Here is a 17,538-nt window from a genome sequence, read left to right on the forward strand (position 1 = left end):
TGAGACAGGGTGTAGAACTGGATTCCTTTCGGATAATGTTGTGATCAGGCAACCAGAAGGAGGGTCTCGGTTAGAAGGCCCACATCGATGCTGTGCTTGCGGAGGAAGCTGGCAAGCTCAATATTGTTTGCTCTTATTGAGCAAGCATTCCAGGTGATGATAGTTAGCGGTTTATACGCCATACTGGATGATGAAGCTACCGAGAACTTGGATCTGTTCGGGATTTTGCGGCACTTAAGAAGAGCACCTGTAATGTTGACGAAGATTTCCATCAGTTTATCCGCTGAGAACAGATCGAGGTTGCGGCGTGTTCTTGAGCGCAATTGCTGCAGCGTGGCTTGATGTTACAGTTACGGGTACCATGTCCAAAATTGAGGCACCACTGCCACTGTGTTACGTCACGATGGCCGTCACGGTATGGCTCCCAGCGTATGAAGATGGAATAGATCAATGATGGCCAAAGTGCGGCTCGTGGTGCTTGGATCTCTATGATGCAACAACTTCAGCTTGCATTTCTTTTTGCATATCGAATGTAGGCCCGGAATGTTTGGGAAATACGCACAATTCAACTTAAAATATGACCATCGAACAAAGATACAGCTATTGAAAAAATGGGCCTGAGCACCACTGAAATAGATCGATCGGATGGCTTGTAGCGCATTGAGCGTCACCGTCCCTTTCTGGAAGTGAACCAGGAAAAGGCAATCCGGGTACATTTTCACGTTTTTATCTCTCCTCGTCATACGAAAGACAGCAATTAGGGCCAGCTTGTACCGGTCCTTGAGTTCTTCTTCGATCGACTTGGGGTCCATGTTTGGTAAGACCCTGATGACTACCTTGAAGGGCTTTTCGCCGGGAATGTCATGCGTGAAGTATTCCGCTCTGGAATCCTACAGGTACTTCACGGTCAGTTCATACTCCACTTTGCTACGGAGCATCACCTTGGTGCCGATCCTGCTCAGCTTGAATTCAGCTACAACGCCCCCTGATCGACCACCATGTCATTATTGCCACCAAATTATGCAAGCACTACGTTCTTTTGGCTGCTCTCCTAGCTGCTTTCAGGCCTTCCGCTTAGGACGGGAAGTCATGCGGTGCTCCTGAATCTTGCATAAGAAACACATGTTTTTATTCCCGTCATAGAATACATTCCCTTTCTGATTGAAGAAATCCAAAATTCTAAGGTATTCTGAAAAAAAGGAAGGTCATCATACTCCCAAACAATTAAGAAATCCAAATAAATTACATAGGCATAGTTTGGAGCAGTAACTCCAAGTTCTTATAGGTAGTTGAATATATTCAAAATCAGCTACAATTTGCATGACGATTGTTTTACACTTCCACTATTTTAGGTTAGCTTTATAATCTAGAGACGTATTTATAGGTCAGCTGAAAAACACAAAACAAAAAAACCCGGATAACATTTCGCAATGCGTAGTAAACTTTATCTTATTTCCAACTAGGTATTGTGTACGTTTTCGATCCAATAATTGTGGGTATGTTCTCAAATAAAGAAACAGATTCTCAAATAATTTGTTGCTTAACAAGTGAATAGGATGCTCTAGAAAACTTAGCAGTATCGACCACTTCTAAAGTTGCCCTCAGTTGTCTTTGTCTTTCCGTCGTGTGATACAATAGGCATTAAAACTTACTGCTGCTTCCGCAGGTCTTCCACCAGGAACGCGCTGAGCATATGCCGGAGCTCTTCCTTGGCGTACTCCTGCGGCAGGGGGAGCTTCTCGAGGGCGCTTCGCATCAGCGCACAGCTGTTGATGCGGGGATCCTGCGCGAAGAACGACCGTATCAGATAGGCCAACCGTTGGGCGATTTCGCTCTGACAGAGGCGGTGCTTCGGCGTCGGGCAGGGGAACATCTTGATCACCGAACACAGGTCGGACAGTTTGGGCTTGAGCTCCTCCAGCCGGGCTTCCGCGACGTCATCGTCGATCGCGTCCCGGATGAGATCGAACTGTGCGAGGAGAAAATGGTGCGAGTTAGCATATTGAGGGAATACCGAATGCATTCTTACCTTTTCGTTCAGCTCGATGAAATCCTTTAGAATTTGACCCTTGGTGGACCAATTGGAGATTTGTTTGATGTCTTCGAATTCGCCCAAAAGCGTCTTAAGGTAGGGGATATCATCTGAAAGGGAAGCAAATCGAAAACCTGAATTTAGCCAGCCTGTGTACAAATATAAGATTAGACAAATCACATGAAGTCAGATTCCGGACACTTCCTCAGATGCAACCGAAACGTGTCCGGGTGTGGCTAAATAGCCGAAATGCCATTGGCCATAATCTCATTAAAAGCAAAAAACAACTTAAAAAACGCCAAATTTGCCAAGAGAACCCCACATTGGTTCGGAAACGCCAAAATAATCCCTAAACTTGACTCCAAATTGCTTTGAAGTCCTTAAAGTGGCATCTAAAAAACCCACCAAATCGCCCTTTAAAAAAAAAATTGTAATCCACTCACCATTGATGACGCAATCGGCCGCAATGTGCTCCATGATGACCTCGTGCGCCTGGGACCACTGTTTGGCCTTCAGCAGGAACCGAGCTTGCTGGTGGTAGTCGAACCGGGATCCGGCCCGCACGGCCTTGGCCCAGAAGATCCACTTCTCCGGTATGCCGAGCTCACCGACGACGAACTGCTCCCGTTCGAGGTAGTCCTCGTCCTCGTCCGACGACAGTTGGATGTAGCGATAGAGCAGATCCTGGATGGCCAACTCCCGCCGCGACTGGTCGTTCAGATGTAGCAGCACGTAGATGGACCAATGCCAGAGGCCGTGATTCTCCAGCTGGCTGGCAAAGGACACGTGCAGTTGACTGCGGGAAAGTTCCGAACAGTGCCGATAGCCGAGTGTTTCAAGAATTTGCAGCAGGAACCACGATAGACGGAAATCCAAGGGGTCCGGAGTGTGGGTGGCCGGATTCAGCAGGGATTCCAGCGGGTGGGAACGCTTGGAAAAGAGCTTCAGCAGGTGGAACCGGATGTCCCGGATGGGTTTGGAGCTGTCCAGCTTGAAGCGGGAGGTGTATGCCGGGGACGGTGGAAGTGCGGAGAATTCACTGGACTCGAAAGACTTTTCGTAGCTGATCAGGGCATCGGTGATGGAAGCCGTTGGGGAACATAGGTACCAAAGATTCAAGGCAAGGGCCTTTAGCCAACCAAGTTCTTCGAAAATGTTGATTGGTCCATGGGTTGAAGAAAGCAGCGGAATTCCGGCGATCAGCATCAACAACTTCAACCTCCGCAAGTCGATGAACTTGTCCGCTTCGACGTCCTGCCAGGAACTTAGTTGATGTTGAACCAATTGCCGAACTGTAGGACCTCCGGAAATCTGTGCCAGCAACATCGAAAGGTTTATGTCGTTGTTCTCGAATGCCAACTCGCAAGCATCCAGGACTTTGTGGGTGCAGACCAATTCGAGCAATTGGTCAAGATAGTCTTGCTTCTGGCCCTGCAGCGTGGCCGTCACTTCCGTAGAGGTCAATTCCGTGACAACTTCCTCGATCCACTCGGAGAATAGATCCCGCCGGAACATGATACTCATATGGGCACTCTCTTCCACATCTTCCAGCTCTTCGCGAGCTCCCCACAGGGCAGCACAGAGGGACCAAACCTCGACGCACAGCGCTTCAAAGTCCCCACCAGTGGCGATCAAGCGGGCCATCTCCAAATGATCCGCGAGGGCAGCATGCTTTCCACCGGCCACGTAGTACGGACAATCACTGCCGGAAACTTTCCGGGCAACGTCGTACTTGAGTTGAATCCTCAGATGATCTTCGACTGTTTTGCGGAATTCCGGAATCTCGGCAGACGATCGAATCCGAAGCATCTGAACCGCTGCCGGAGAAAAGTCCTTACGCGAACGCCCCGCGAAGAACCGATGCAGATCTCCGAGGTGCACTACTTCGCCGTTTTTCAGCGAGGAGCAGTTCTCGTCCGTGTTCAACTGGACCAGCGACGAGGGGAAACTCCAACCGGCCTTGAATTTGCGACCATGGAAGAAGGCCAGGTCCAGTTTGTTGTTCAGGAATCGAGCCAGAACGGATTTTCCCAGCGGAATTACGATGTTGTTGGAGTGGATCAGTTCCACCTTGGGTTTCAAAACCAACGGCAACGATTTCGGTCCAATCGGGCGTGGGATTTCCGTGGATTGAGCCAACTTGTGATGTTTCTGCTTCTGTTCCTGATGGAAATTCTTGCCGGTAGAAGTGGTGAAAAGCGCCGCAGGTGCAGTGAAATCATCCAGCTGCATATACTCTGCTTCCAACTCTTTGGGAGATTCGGTTCTCAAGTACAAACTGCTCGTCAAGGTCCTGCCGAGTCCGAAATATGGCTTATTGGGAACCATCTGATCGGGACTGTCTCGCCCTCCTCCGTCGGTCATGTCCGATATGATCGACCTCCGATCGAAGTCGTCATCTACGAAGAACGAAGCCTTCATCAGCTGCAGTTTGTGCGAATCGGTGCCCAGTCCGAGGGCCAACGCAGCGGTTGGGCTAGTCGGAGCCAAGCTTTCGTTCGTCATCATCGAGTAGCTGTTCAAATCTTCCTGGCCTACGACCTTTTCTCGAAGTGGCTTCTTAGGGATTGCTCCCTTCTCCTTGCCCAGCTTGTCCTCCCCGGCAGCACCGATCATCTTCGCCTTCTTCGGATCAACCGGCACCTCATCGTCATCGCTATCGCTCAATCCGTACTTGGAAAAGTGATCCACCTTGAAGACCCAACTTCCCGTGTCCGGCCGGTATTCCAGGAACTTTGTATCGTGCTTGTCGCACACCCTCCGCAACTTGCCTTCGTAGTCCATCCGTGCCAAGCGGTGTGGATCTTTGATGGGTTCGTGTAAGGCCTTGTCGTGGGGCCATACCTGATCCAACGTGACTTGAGCCTTCCGGTTCAGTCCCTGTCCCACCGGAGGTTTGTTATCGTCGTCCGGATAAATGATCACCTCCTTGTTGCGAAAGTGGACCATTTCGTCCAGGTTCATGTTGGCCACATCGATCGGTCCGTCGAAGTACACGTTGCCGTAGCCCTTCCGACCGATGGTGAAATTTGGCACGACGCATCGACCTTCCTCGTCCATCACTTGCAAAATCTCGTCCAACGGTGGGATGGTGTAGTAACCCGGACGCCGCTGCACGATTCCAGTAGGGTGCGGTTCCACTTCTTCCTGGATGCTGATGGACGATATATCGCCCATTCCGGTGGCATTGGCCATGCTGTCGTTCAGGAAGGACCGATTCGTCGACGAGAGCAGTGTATCGTTCATGTTGATCGTCGAACTGCTCGTGACATCCTGTTTGCCGCCGCCGGTTGCCCCAATGGCAGAACCGCTTGACGGTGACGATCCGGAATCGACGGATGTATCCCTGGCCAACGAAGAAGCCGAGGCGGATTGAGCGGTTGATGGTGCGAATTCTTTGATGGTGGTGTCCATAAGCGATTCCGAGAGCCGGTTGCTTTGGCGGACTTTGTCCAGGGCGTTCGATTGAAGCCACGAGACGCGGCGACTCGTGTCCTGGCTGCTGGAACCTGGTTGCATATCTACCGGATCGACTGGGATCTGGTTACGGAAGGATTCTTTGGATGTCCCATCGTTCTTGGCGGTGGAATCGTTTCCTGCTCCTGTTCCGACTAGGGATGTTCGAACTTGGATCGTGATTGTCGGAGTGGACGTTTTCGGCTTTATGATTAGCCGTTTTGCGTTCGGTTTCAACGAGAACGATTCTTCGAGGGTGCTGTCGTACTCTTCGAGTCCTTCGAAGAGGGATTTCTTCGATAGGGCTGCAGCTCCTAAGGGTTTGACCCGGACTCCGTTTCCGGCGACCTTCGGGGAAACTTTGAACTGTTGATTGGCGCCTTCAAGGATGGCTTTCTGGGCCGATGGGTTGGTCGGTTTCAGGGAGTCTGCAGTAGCTCCGGTCAGAGGTTTGATGCCTTTGAAAATTGGATTATCGCCGTACGGGGAAGTGACCATGGCGAGGATTTGTTGGTGGATCGGGACTGCGGCTTGAGCGGGTTGTCCGGACATTCCGATGCCTGTATTTGTTCCTAATCCGGCCCCGAAACCTCCGGTGCCGAGATTTCCGAATGCACCCGCTCCCGTTCCCATGGCGGACGTATTGCCGAAGAGACCGGTTCCGGTTCCAAGACCGCCCGGCTTGTTAGCCGTGTTTCCAAAAAGGGATCCCGAACCGGCGCCGAAGTTTAGACCACCTCCGAAGGCTCCCGTCGAAGTGGTCGTGTTCAGGCCAAAAGAAGGAGCTGCCGGTTTGTTGAAAGTGCTTCCAAACAGTGATCCTCCGGCGTTGGTGTTGGTGCCAAAACCACCAAAAGACGGTGCCGTCGAAGCTGGGGCCTGTCCAAAGGGGCTTTGCATCGTTCCGAATGTGTTTGCTGGCTTGGCACCAAACAGACTCCCTCCTGCGGTATTCGTTGCCGTGTTCGATCCGAAACCAAACCCTGCTTGCGTTGTTTGATTTCCTAGACCTCCAAATGCGCTAGGTCCAGCCGTACTGGCTGTAGCACCTGAGAATAGACTTCCCGCAGGTTGAGCCTGACTCTGAGTACCGAACCCTCCAAAAGTGGACTGTCCGAAGGTATTCGTCGCCGGGGCAGCCGTCTGTCCAAACATCCCGGTAGTGGGTGATCCGAACGCCGCTTTGTTCGCTCCTAAACCTCCTAACGTGCTTGTGTTGGTCTGTCCGAAACCAAAGCTAGTAGTGGTGGCAGTGGTTCCAAACGGTTTACCAAACGTTGTGGCTTGAGCCGATCCGAAAGCCGGGGCCGTAGACTGTCCGAATGTATTGGTCGTGCTTCCGAACAGACTCGCGCTCGGTTGGGACGTTGTTGTCTGTCCAAACAGAGACTGAGGCTGAGAAGCCTGTGCTCCGAAGGGCGTAGCAGCTGGTGTAGCCCCGAAAAATCCTCCGGCCGCACCCGCTTGTGGACCTTTCCGATTGGCGCCATAATCCTCCACACGCAACTCTTCCACGGATTTGTTCTCATACTCCTTCATGAAAGTGATGCAATGCTGCTTGGTTTGGACCGTGGAGTTTTGGCCATTTTTCATCAGCGTGTCCGTCGAGGCCGTTTGCTGGTATTTGACCACCGCCGTTCCATTGGCACCACCAATCGGAGCAGCTACGCCTCCAAATGCGGCCTTCTGGGCTCCAAACAACCCTCCACTTTGCGCAGTCTGACCAAAAAATCCACCCGTCGTAGTTTGACTGGTGGTTGCCTGGCCGAAAAGAGAAGTCTGTGCCGCTGGTTGGCCAAACCCTCCGAATCCAGCCGGTTTCGCTGCTCCGAAAGCCGAATTGTTATTATTACTTCCAAACAGTGACGTGTTCGGAGCTGTGTTGTTTTGCGTTCCGAACAGAGAAGTAGTTTGTTGCTGCGGCTGACCAAAGGCTAAAATAAAAAAATAAATAAAATGGAAAAATCGATTCAATTGCGTCTTAACAATCTCGAATGTCGATGACGTCATGCGTTACACACCTCCGAACCCAGACTGCTGGGTGGTGGCCGGGGCTCCGAAAGCCGGTGCTGCGGTCGTATTGGCTCCGAACAATCCTCCCGCTGGTTGCGTTTGTCCAAATAGCGAAGGGGTCGCTTGCTGTCCGAAGGCGGGCGTAGTCCCAAAGGCTCCCGCCGTCGCTGGCTTCCCGAAGGTATTGGTCTGCCCGAAAGGGCTAGCCGTAGCCGTATTGTTACCGAACGTACCAAACCCGCCGGCCGTGCTCGTTTGGCCAAATCCTACCGGCTTTGGGCCAAACATCTTCACTCAATCAATTTCGTTCCACAAGCAAAAAAAATCTATCGAAATTTTTCAACCACCAGAAATCGATTTCACTTTTGTTATGACTTTTTCAGCTCCGTTCGTCTGTCAAGCAGAAGAAAAACAATAATAATGAAAACGCGCGAACATAACCTCGACACTGTCGAAAAAAAAAACTCACAAACGAGCAAGAGGAACAAGAGGAAGAATTCGATCACTTTTTTCCACCGCTTTTTCGCCTGTAATTCTCACCTAAATTTGGAAAACTCCACCTTACTACAGCGCACGGCGGTGCGGGGAACCGAATGTCACTGGTTTTGCACGGAATCACTCGATATTTCACGGTATTTTTCACGATTTTTATGCGCTCATTGCAGAGCAAACACTTTTCACGTTGATTTAAGAATGACTATGGCGATTGATTGGAAAGTGCTCGGTTAATGTTGCCGAAGAGGAGATCGCTTTTTATGCTACCGAGGGGAAAGTCTTCGTTGTGTTTTGACAGCTTCGTTGGCTACCAAGGTATATGAATACTGAAAGGTGCACAATTAAGCTGAACAATGCATTAGGTCCTAAGTAACATTGACAGATTCTCTTCGTCGACTTTCGCTTACATGCTCACGACTAGAAATACTCAGAGGGAGAGATAGGCGGAGAATACAAAATACATTTCGGCAGCAGGGATTTGTTCCTGAATTATCTTGCAACCCTTGCTAGAAGCTAGCATTTCAAATGACTTGTATTTTTGATTCGATTTAGGTGCAAAATAATAATTGATTGCATCGTAATATTTTGCACATTTCTTGGTGCCATTCGTTAACCGGCGAAGATCAATTAATCAATAGAGTTAAAATATTGTTTTTGATTCCAAAAACTAGTTGAATTTGAGAAGCACACAAAACATAAAGGTGATTGAATTTCTGTTCAATTGCAATACTCTCAAATTTATTCTAGTAAGAATCAGAAAAATTCAAATTGGAATGTTCGATTGGCTCAGATTATGACAGTTCATTTGGCTCAAAACATTCTCTCCGCCCATCTCTCCCTTTGAGTATTTCTAATGCTCACGGCCATGTTAAGAAATTCACAGCTAATTTCAGCACACAAATCGATGAAATAAACTACATACACAGCAAAAAAAAATGTAATATTGATCAACGTAATTCAAGCTGATGTATGAAATAATGATGTAATAGCAAAAAAGCAGATACAATATTACATCAATGGATGTAGTTTTGTTCGCAAAATCGGTATACATCGTACAACGTAATATTACACCACCAGCGGAATTACCTCTTTCAGCTGTTTGGATGTAATATTCAACAACTTTTTTTTTCTGTGTATTCAGTACATTGCTATACACTCAAAAATATAACTAAACATTGATAGATTACAATTTATTCATTTTATGGTTATGCTACATTTATACATTGCTCCGATTTGAATTTCTCTTTAAAATTATACATTGTTCAGCTTGAAATATTCTGGAGTGCTTTTTGAATAGGCCGTTTGTAACAACATTTGTTAATTTAAACAAACTGAGATTTGGACGAGGGGGATTGACACATCTAAATCTCAATTCTAGATGCACAAAATATCTCACACTAAAGAATCAATCTTCGAAAAATCTTCTTTAATTTCTAGCATCTTCTTGCATTGCGCATTATATTTTTGCAGAAAATCTTCAGAATTCACATCGATCTTCTTTCTACCTACTAGGCGTGTGCACAGTTAGCCACAATAAATAGATAGAGTAACCCTCCCCTCCCCAGTAATTTAAAGCTACCAGACGCTACATCGAATATTCTACCTATCCAGCATTTTACGAGCGCTGTGGCCACCACAATCTGACTGAGTTTCTGGTAGAGAACATTCGATTTGATGTTTGGGTTATGTTGTTTGACGTGTAAACGATCAAATTTTACCGTTCACAGGTCAAACGACACAAGCCAAACTTCAAATCATATGTTCCCTACCAGACACTCAACCAGATTGTGGCGGCCATGATCGGTCGTAAAATACTGGATAGGCCAAATTTAGGTACGCTACCTCATTGCTGTTTAATTTTTCATCAATCAATCGATCAAAACATAGCTGAATGTTACTACATACGACACCTTACTTCTATGGGGTTACCAATCGTCACATGTAAAAAATTTGACAGAAGCGTAAAAACTATACCTAACGACCTGTTTTTTCCAATGGGGAAGACAGCTTCTAAGCAGTTACAGAGTTGGTTTTGATGCACCTCGAGTAACTCACATTAATCAGTGAGCAAGATCACTGTCTTTTACTTTCTCACTTTTCGCATCACAGGAAAATATGGAGGTTCGAAGCCGAAAAGCTGCTGTCAAGCAAAACAACAACACAAATCGGGAGCTTCCGGCCTGCAACTCCAGACAAGTATGATTGCGATTCTGAACTTTCGGTAGCTAAATTTCTGCCTGTTTCCTCGCTGGTTTCCAGCTCCCGGGATCGCTCTTCCATCTTTTGGACGGATTTAACTTACATGGGGTTTGAGTGCTACTCTCTGGACCGAGCCGATTCAACAACGTGCTTGCGGACATTGATTGGAAATTTATAATGTCAATAATGCTGTGGATTTTTCAGTAGTGTGCTGGAAGATGCTATTTTCCACATTGTCCCAGAATGACAACCCCCGTGTCAACGCTCAGCCACCCTCCGAAGGTACTGAAACTCACCGCGTACTACAAACGATTGCTCAATTTCGCAAGTTATCGCTATCGAAAATACAATCATTTGCTTTACAATCGACACATCGTCACGTGAGAACGCACGGAAGTTTTTGGTCGTTAGTTAACTCCAAACGGAAGGATTCTGCCCAAAACAGTAACATCAGCAGCAGCAGAAACCAGTCGGCATAGAGAAGCAGATGAAAATTCACTGGCGCTGGCGACGAAAGCCCTCTCTGGAAGCTTTCCCAGCATCGTTCGAGCTGTTTCCTGGACAAATTCTGGAATTCACATCGTTTCAAAAGCCGATGTAAACAATGGATTTAGCCATAAATTTCTCATTGATAAAAGCTCACTCATGAAAATTAATAACATCAACAGGAAGAGGAATGTTTCCTCTACCAGCTACCATTGCTAATATGCTAATATGAGAAGGGGGTAAACGAAGTAAGCCGATTAATAAAGGGTAGAACATTCAAAAAGTAATCAACTCAAATTAGTAAATTTATGTTTAGCGTGCACTTTAAAAAATAACAAACGTGGATTTTCGAAGATGGGTGTCTAAAAATCTCTTGCCATTTTTGGTTTTGGAATTTTGCATTCAGTTTTGAGATGGCTACCAAACAAGCGAACCAGCATTCACGCATTCGTTAAATTCATATCTTTCTTTGTGAAAGCTGATTTTAAACAGCTTTCTGGTCCAAAAATGTATACTGCAACTGTAAGAGTATAGTTCAGAACGACTTAAGCAAAACAAAAATCTGTCGAAATTTTTAAGAAAACGCGTTGGGCAGATGATTTGCACTGGTGAGAGCTGAAGAGCAATTATCTTTGTGACAGCTGGCATCATTATTCAGAATATTTACGTTAGCGAGTGTTTGAACAATTCTAGATAGAGCTGGAATTAGGGCGTAGCAGCTTTTGTAAACAATGACCTCAATCGATGATTTCTAGGAACTCAAGGCACGCCCACGCAGACGAATATAACCATCAGATAGGGGAAGTCTTTCCCTACCCGATGAGAATGTTGGTTTGCGTGGGCGAGCCTTGAATTTCTAGAAATCATCGATAGAAGCTATTGTTTACAAAAGCTGTTAGGCCCTTAAGAGATTCACTCAACTCAAACCTGGCAACACAGTATAAAGTACTGCATGACCAAACTGCATGCTCGATGTCGTGGTAACCATCATCACAGCCCGAGGGGGGCGACTCTATCTAAGATGCAGGAAATGTTATGCTTTGCTGTTATGAGATGCACTCGCGCTTAATAGATATACATAACATAACACATAGATAACACGATTGATTATGATTTTGAAGATTTCCTGCAAAAAGGTGAAGAGCGATGCGAGTAGATGGGCTTAGATGCAAGAGATGAAAAAAGATTTTTCGTAGATTGATTCGCTAGTGTGAGATTTTTCGACCATTTAAAATCGAGATTTAGATGTGTCGCACCCCTCGTCACAGCCACATATATTGCTATCTGAGAGTCCAATCCGATAGAGATGTGAGTCGAAACGAAAAGTGATTGGACCATGGTTTGTTCGACACTTGTGGGAGAATAGAATGCAGCCATCTTCCCAAATCACCATAATTCCACTTTTGTTGCCAGTTGGTAAGGACTTTCTGACGAGCAATTGAGAAAAAATAATTAAAGACGATTTGTCGCTCAAACATTTTGCCTTCCATAGCGCCCACCTTAGCCAACGAGTCCGCTTTCTCGTTACCCGGAATAGAGCAATGATAAGGGGCCCAAACCATGGTGATAGTGTAGGAGCAAATAGATACAGCACTCAGGGTAGAGTGCTTCATCGGCCTCATTCGCCTTGACACCAGTCCCGAAGTGACGTTTCTTCACACAAAATTTGGACAGTTACTTATGGGGTTTTGCGTTGGAATGAGAGAAATAGAAAAAGTCCGCCATGTTTCACACATAGACAGACAGTTACATGTGAGATTTCTCCATAGGAGTAAAGAGTTCTCGTCAACGCGATTGAACGAATCCAGCTTTCCATGCTCGGTAATGGCAGCCTGTTTGTATGAATAGATGTATCCTTCACTGTGGTCTTTGAGACTATCTCTCCGAGAAAATGGAACAACATACGCCCTGCAGTTAGTGTCAAAAACCACAGTGAAGGATGCATTTATTCATACAAACTAGGCTGCCATTACCGAGCATGAAAGCTGGATAGCATAAAGGGAGCTTAGGTTGTCCGTGTAAATGAAATAATGGTCAGGGGGAAGTGAGACAATTTGCTCTAACGCGTATGATATAGCAGCTAGCTCTGCAACGTAAACTGAGCAGGGGTTCAGAGGTTTATAGGAGGCGCTATGAAATACATTGAATACTCCAAAACCAGTGAACGCATTTATGGTTGACCCATCTGTGAAAAATTTCTTCTCTTGACTGACGTGGCGATACTTGCCAGCGAAAATTGAGGGAACAACCATTGAACGATGGGGATCTGGTATTCCATGGATTTCTTGCTTCATGGTCAGATCAAAATGTACAGAGGAACTGTAGAAGCAAGCACGATTGAACGGCCCAACCTCGGGCCCAACCTCCAGCGTAATGTATTCGAAGTAGCAAGGGGCGATCTTGGATCGAAATACAAAAGATGGATTATTTTGGATCGATTTATCGATTTTTTTAATCGATTTCAAACACGTCAAATATCGACTGGATCGATCAATTTTATTCGATTTTTGTTTTGATCCAAAAACAGTGTTCAGCGCATTTGCATTTGCAATTTAATATTGATTTTTTTTTTCTTGACCTTTGCACATCACTTGCCTTGAACATGGATTCTGCAAACAGCCAGTGTGACAGTTCAGTAGAAATATTCACTTCTTATGGCATATTTCAGGTTCATCAGTCCTCTATGTAAGAATCGGATCGCCTTGGGGTCATAACGGCAGAATTACAAAATTTCTTGCTTCAGCCTGTTTTCTCACGTTCTGTCGATCCTTTTCAAGCATGGGAGAAAATTCGTAGTGAATATCTTCATGTATACCCTAGTGTATACCCCATTGCTCGGGACTATTTATCAAGAATGGTAACAAGTGTTCCGTCAGAGAGGCTATTCTCTAAAACTGGTGAAATCTCACAGAATCGATATCGGGTCAATGCAAAACGCATGGCTCAATTAGATTTCTTTGTATCCCTCTCGGATGAGTTTTGGGATATCTAAGGTGCTTACCTGCTTTTACACTCCGACCATCTAATCGTTTTGTTTCATTTTTTAATCTTTCGTTTTTTAAATCGCATATTACAGCCTGTTAAATCACTCACCCAATCAAGTATCATGAGCAAAAACATCCGCATGTCAAATGAAATCAAAATAGTAATTTACTAAATTCTCATCAAGTACAGTGTATGTTAAATTTTAGAAAAACGGCTTTAAGAGCAGCAATCAATCGATTTTCACCATCTTTAGACAATGGTTTACTTTTAACCATTTTTCAATAGTTTACAGAATGAAATCAATAGTTTTGAAACATTCAGCAAATTTCTAGAAATATTTCCAATCGATTGATGCCATTATCTCGTAAATCTATCGAGAGACGGTTGAGTTATTATCGTTAAAAATCTTTTAATTTTTCGTAACGCATCCAAAATGACTGTTTTCAATTTTGTACCCCCGTATGTTGCCGAAAGACGTTATCCAACGTCAATATTTATCCATTCACCATGCTTCAAAAAATTGTCCTCTAGGTTGTACGATCAATTTTGAGATAGACTGTATAAATGTTACACTCACTACACAATTTATTTATAAATGATATCAATCATCGCACTAAATGACCATTATAAGTCAAATGTCATATTTGAAACATTTTTGTACCATTTTGAAACAGTAATCGATCTTTTGATCGATTCAAAATGATTGTTTAAATCGGTGAATCGATTATTTAAAAAAAAAAAATCAATTCACTAAGATCGATTCTTGCCCAATGCTAATTCGAAGTACAAATTCATGAATCGAATTTGAGGATTTCGGTCGAGCAACTTCTCAAAGTTCTCTATTAAGAAGATGTTCGGATTGTTGTGTCCGACATGTCTCGACACTATATCAAATTCTCGATCCAATGAGATTTATTTACATCGATGGACCAGATTTGCCCAATCTCCTTTGCATAATCCTCTGTCTTCGTTCAAATTTTGCGCCAGTCTTCACGCTGACCAAAGTTTCTACTCCCAGAGCCGACCGACACAACGAAGGAACTCGGTACGATGCAAGCAAAAGCTCCGATCTCGCATCGGACTACGGAGTCGTTCAGCCGATTGTAAACATTCAATGTGTTGCTTTGGTGCTGTTCGGACGTGAATTTTTCTTTGCTGTTGCTCGTCGCGCTGGCCAGAAATATTTTTTTTTTTCTGTTGTTCAATCCCTTCTCGTACTGCCTTCCTTCTCGTACTGCTTGTGTGAGGTTTGTGCAGTGTGTACTGTTCTGCGGCAGTGGTAGTGGTAGTGGGAGAGGTAGCGGTGCGCGTACTCACTCCCCCGCATCGTCCAATACCGTATAGTTTGCTCAATCGCGCGACGACGGCGGCAAGCGGCCCCCACCGCGAAAGAGGGCCCGTTTCGTTTTCAATCATCAACAGCAGCAGCACACAATCGTGTCCGTGGATTTGTGAGTGTGTGTGTGTGTGTGCGCTGTTGTGTTTTGTGTGCAAATAAAAAAAAAAAACGGAAAGAAGAACATTAGCAGCAGCAGCAATCGTCAGAAGAACATCGTCAAAATGTGATCGAGAAAAGCGGTGAAATTAGCATTATCGAAAAAAATCAAACGACTAATCATTTTGCTTTCGGTTGTCACCGCCCGGTAGTGATAAGGAAAATTTTCTCAATCCGTAAGAGGCAGAATCCTGCGGAAAGAAGAAAATGACCGTGTGGAAAAGTGTTGGTGAAGCGAAAATGCTCGCAATCGGTAAGAATCTCGATGGGGTTTTTTTTTTTTTATTTTAGAAAAAAAGGGATTTAATTTTTCACGGTGGCTACGATGATGGATGGGATGAAGAATGCACAGTGGAGAGAAGAAAAAGCTCAGCTTCGATACGCAAAGTATGTGGCGAGGAGAAAGAAGAAACCGAAGGAAAAGGTTAATCGCAGCAGCAGCAGAAAGCAAAAGCAAAAGCATGCAGTGTTTTTTATGGTGACGAATGAGTGGAAATGAAAGAGGGCATAAAAATAAATGGTGAAACAACAACACGAACGGCGGCGATGTGTGTGACATTTTTATGCTGTTTATTTTAGTAATGGAAATCTCGGTATGGGTGGAAATTGAACAAGAGATCGGCAATTTTGAATGCAATAAAAATGTACCTAATCATTCATCAGTGATCGGTAAGCGAATTATTTAAAAAAAAAGGGATTCCAGTTTTGTGAACAGCAACTGGTGAATTATACATTATTATGTACTGCAAAAGATTTTCAAACGAAGGGGTGGACAAGAATGCATTATATTTTCTTCAACACAATGTTTTTTTTACGTAGGACTACGTCTGTGAGTTCTATATGGTGGTACACTTTGTGAAAACCGAAAATGGAACATGTAACAAAATTATGAAAGATTTTGAACGTTGATAACTCAGCTGCCCCTGGACCAATTTCAATAATTTTAACACCAATCGATCAGAAATATTCCTACGCATCCAAATTAAAGACTTTATCATTTTTCAAAATGTCACCATTGAAAATTTTATGAATGTGCAATTGTTGCAATGATAATTAAAATTATCATCGATTGCCTGCGAAAAGCGATTTCCCTAACACAGATTTCAAAGTTGAATTCCATCCGGTCTGATCAAACGGTGTTTATTCAATCACCGCGTGGTGAGGGGTGGTGTTCTCCAGTACACAACGAAAGGCTGCCTGCAAGCAGCGAGCTGCAGCCGACATGAGCATCCATAAAACGAGGAAGAAGCCGCACAGCTATTGATCGGAATCAGTAGCTCTTCGTGAGTCGGTGTGGGCCATCTATGTCAAGCGCGTCATACTAAGAGGCTGTTCATTAACTACGTAGACCGTTTTTTGGATTCTTAACCCCCCCCCCCCCCCCTCACCCTGCGTAGACAATTGTCCATACAAAAAAAAAATTAAATTTGTATGGACCGTGCATGATTGTCAACCCCCCATGATTTCTCTTGAAGAATTAAGGACAAGGTCCAGAAGGCTTCGGAGGACAAGTCTTGAGAGTTCTTACTAAGCATGAATTGAAGCGAATCGAACATCCTCCTTTCATCTGGTAAAACATCTAAGATCATGATACTACTGTTCATAGTGCGGAGGGCACAAACTCACAATGGATTTACTGTGGCGAAATTGAAAGTCACGACGGTGGTGTCATTTTCCTGCTCCAAATACTTACCCTGGAGCAAATTCCACAGCTTAACCGACCAGCACGGGTTTGCAAATCCTAAGCAATCGCCAAAAGCGGCATCGGAGCCCCCTAAAGGCACGCCATTTAACATTCCCGCAGTGTGATAATTGCTTTCCCATATACCATCCGCAACTCACCAGCGACCGTCGGACCGCCCGACCATGTTGTTATTTTTTCGGCTTCTTCTTTCCCCAGTAAACATTATTTTCGCTTACGGCAGCCGCCACCCCATTGTTGTTGCAATTTTCGTTTCGCGGTACGGTCAACTGCTAACTTGCGCTCCAAATACCTCCTGTGGTAGGACGACGACGAAGACGACGACGACGTTACTATTTAGATTACGTAGTTCGATTCGCCGAAGTGAGCTCCGAAAATTTACTCAATCATCCGCTGAGCTGCACTACCAGAGAGGCAGCTATCCGTGATTTATGAGTTCCTTCCACCTTGGACTTGATTTCGACTAACTACCTGCCTACTTGGATGGTTGGTTTTCATTTATTTCACCTTTAAAAAGCATGCGTGACCGGTTTGCATCCGAAGTTTCAGCTCACTTGGCTGGGTTTTGTTTTGATTTCTAATGCCTAGCAACAATCTACATTGTTGTTGACGTTACTCCGGTGCGATTGTTTAGATACTTGAGGCAGAAGGTTTCTTCACCTTCAGCCATCAACC

General features: G+C 45.3%; 2 protein-coding genes across 7 annotated transcripts in view; one reads left to right on the forward strand and one right to left on the reverse strand.

Moving 5' to 3' along the window:
* Nucleotides 1-1,242: 1,242 nt before the first annotated feature.
* Nucleotides 1,243-8,187, reverse strand: Nup98-96 (nuclear pore complex protein Nup98-96). The gene is made up of 5 exons (XM_065218173.1): nucleotides 8,042-8,187; nucleotides 7,510-7,894; nucleotides 2,476-7,422; nucleotides 2,030-2,142; nucleotides 1,243-1,969 (listed from the first exon to the last, which is right to left on the reverse strand). The coding sequence occupies exons 2-5, from the start codon at nucleotides 7,787-7,789 to the stop codon at nucleotides 1,649-1,651; spliced, it is 5,661 nt and encodes a 1,886-aa protein (XP_065074245.1). The 5' UTR covers nucleotides 7,790-7,894; nucleotides 8,042-8,187; the 3' UTR covers nucleotides 1,243-1,648.
* A 6,607-nt stretch (nucleotides 8,188-14,794) lies between these two features.
* Nucleotides 14,795-17,538, forward strand: part of mbc (myoblast city) — a 130,608-nt gene continuing 127,864 nt past the window's right edge. For all 6 annotated transcript variants that reach the window (XM_065218178.1, XM_065218179.1, XM_065218180.1 and 3 more), the window contains exon 1: nucleotides 14,795-15,414. In XM_065218178.1, the coding sequence (XP_065074250.1) occupies nucleotides 15,369-15,414 (46 nt within the window). In that variant the 5' untranslated portion in view covers nucleotides 14,795-15,368. The remainder of the gene's footprint in view (nucleotides 15,415-17,538) is intronic.

The sequence above is a fragment of the Ochlerotatus camptorhynchus genome, unplaced genomic scaffold (genome assembly GCF_037179485.1).
Source record: "Ochlerotatus camptorhynchus isolate MF236.1 unplaced genomic scaffold, CSIRO-AGI_Acam_v1.1 ptg000084l, whole genome shotgun sequence".
In the NCBI taxonomy this organism is placed as follows: Eukaryota; Metazoa; Arthropoda; class Insecta; order Diptera; family Culicidae; genus Ochlerotatus; species Ochlerotatus camptorhynchus.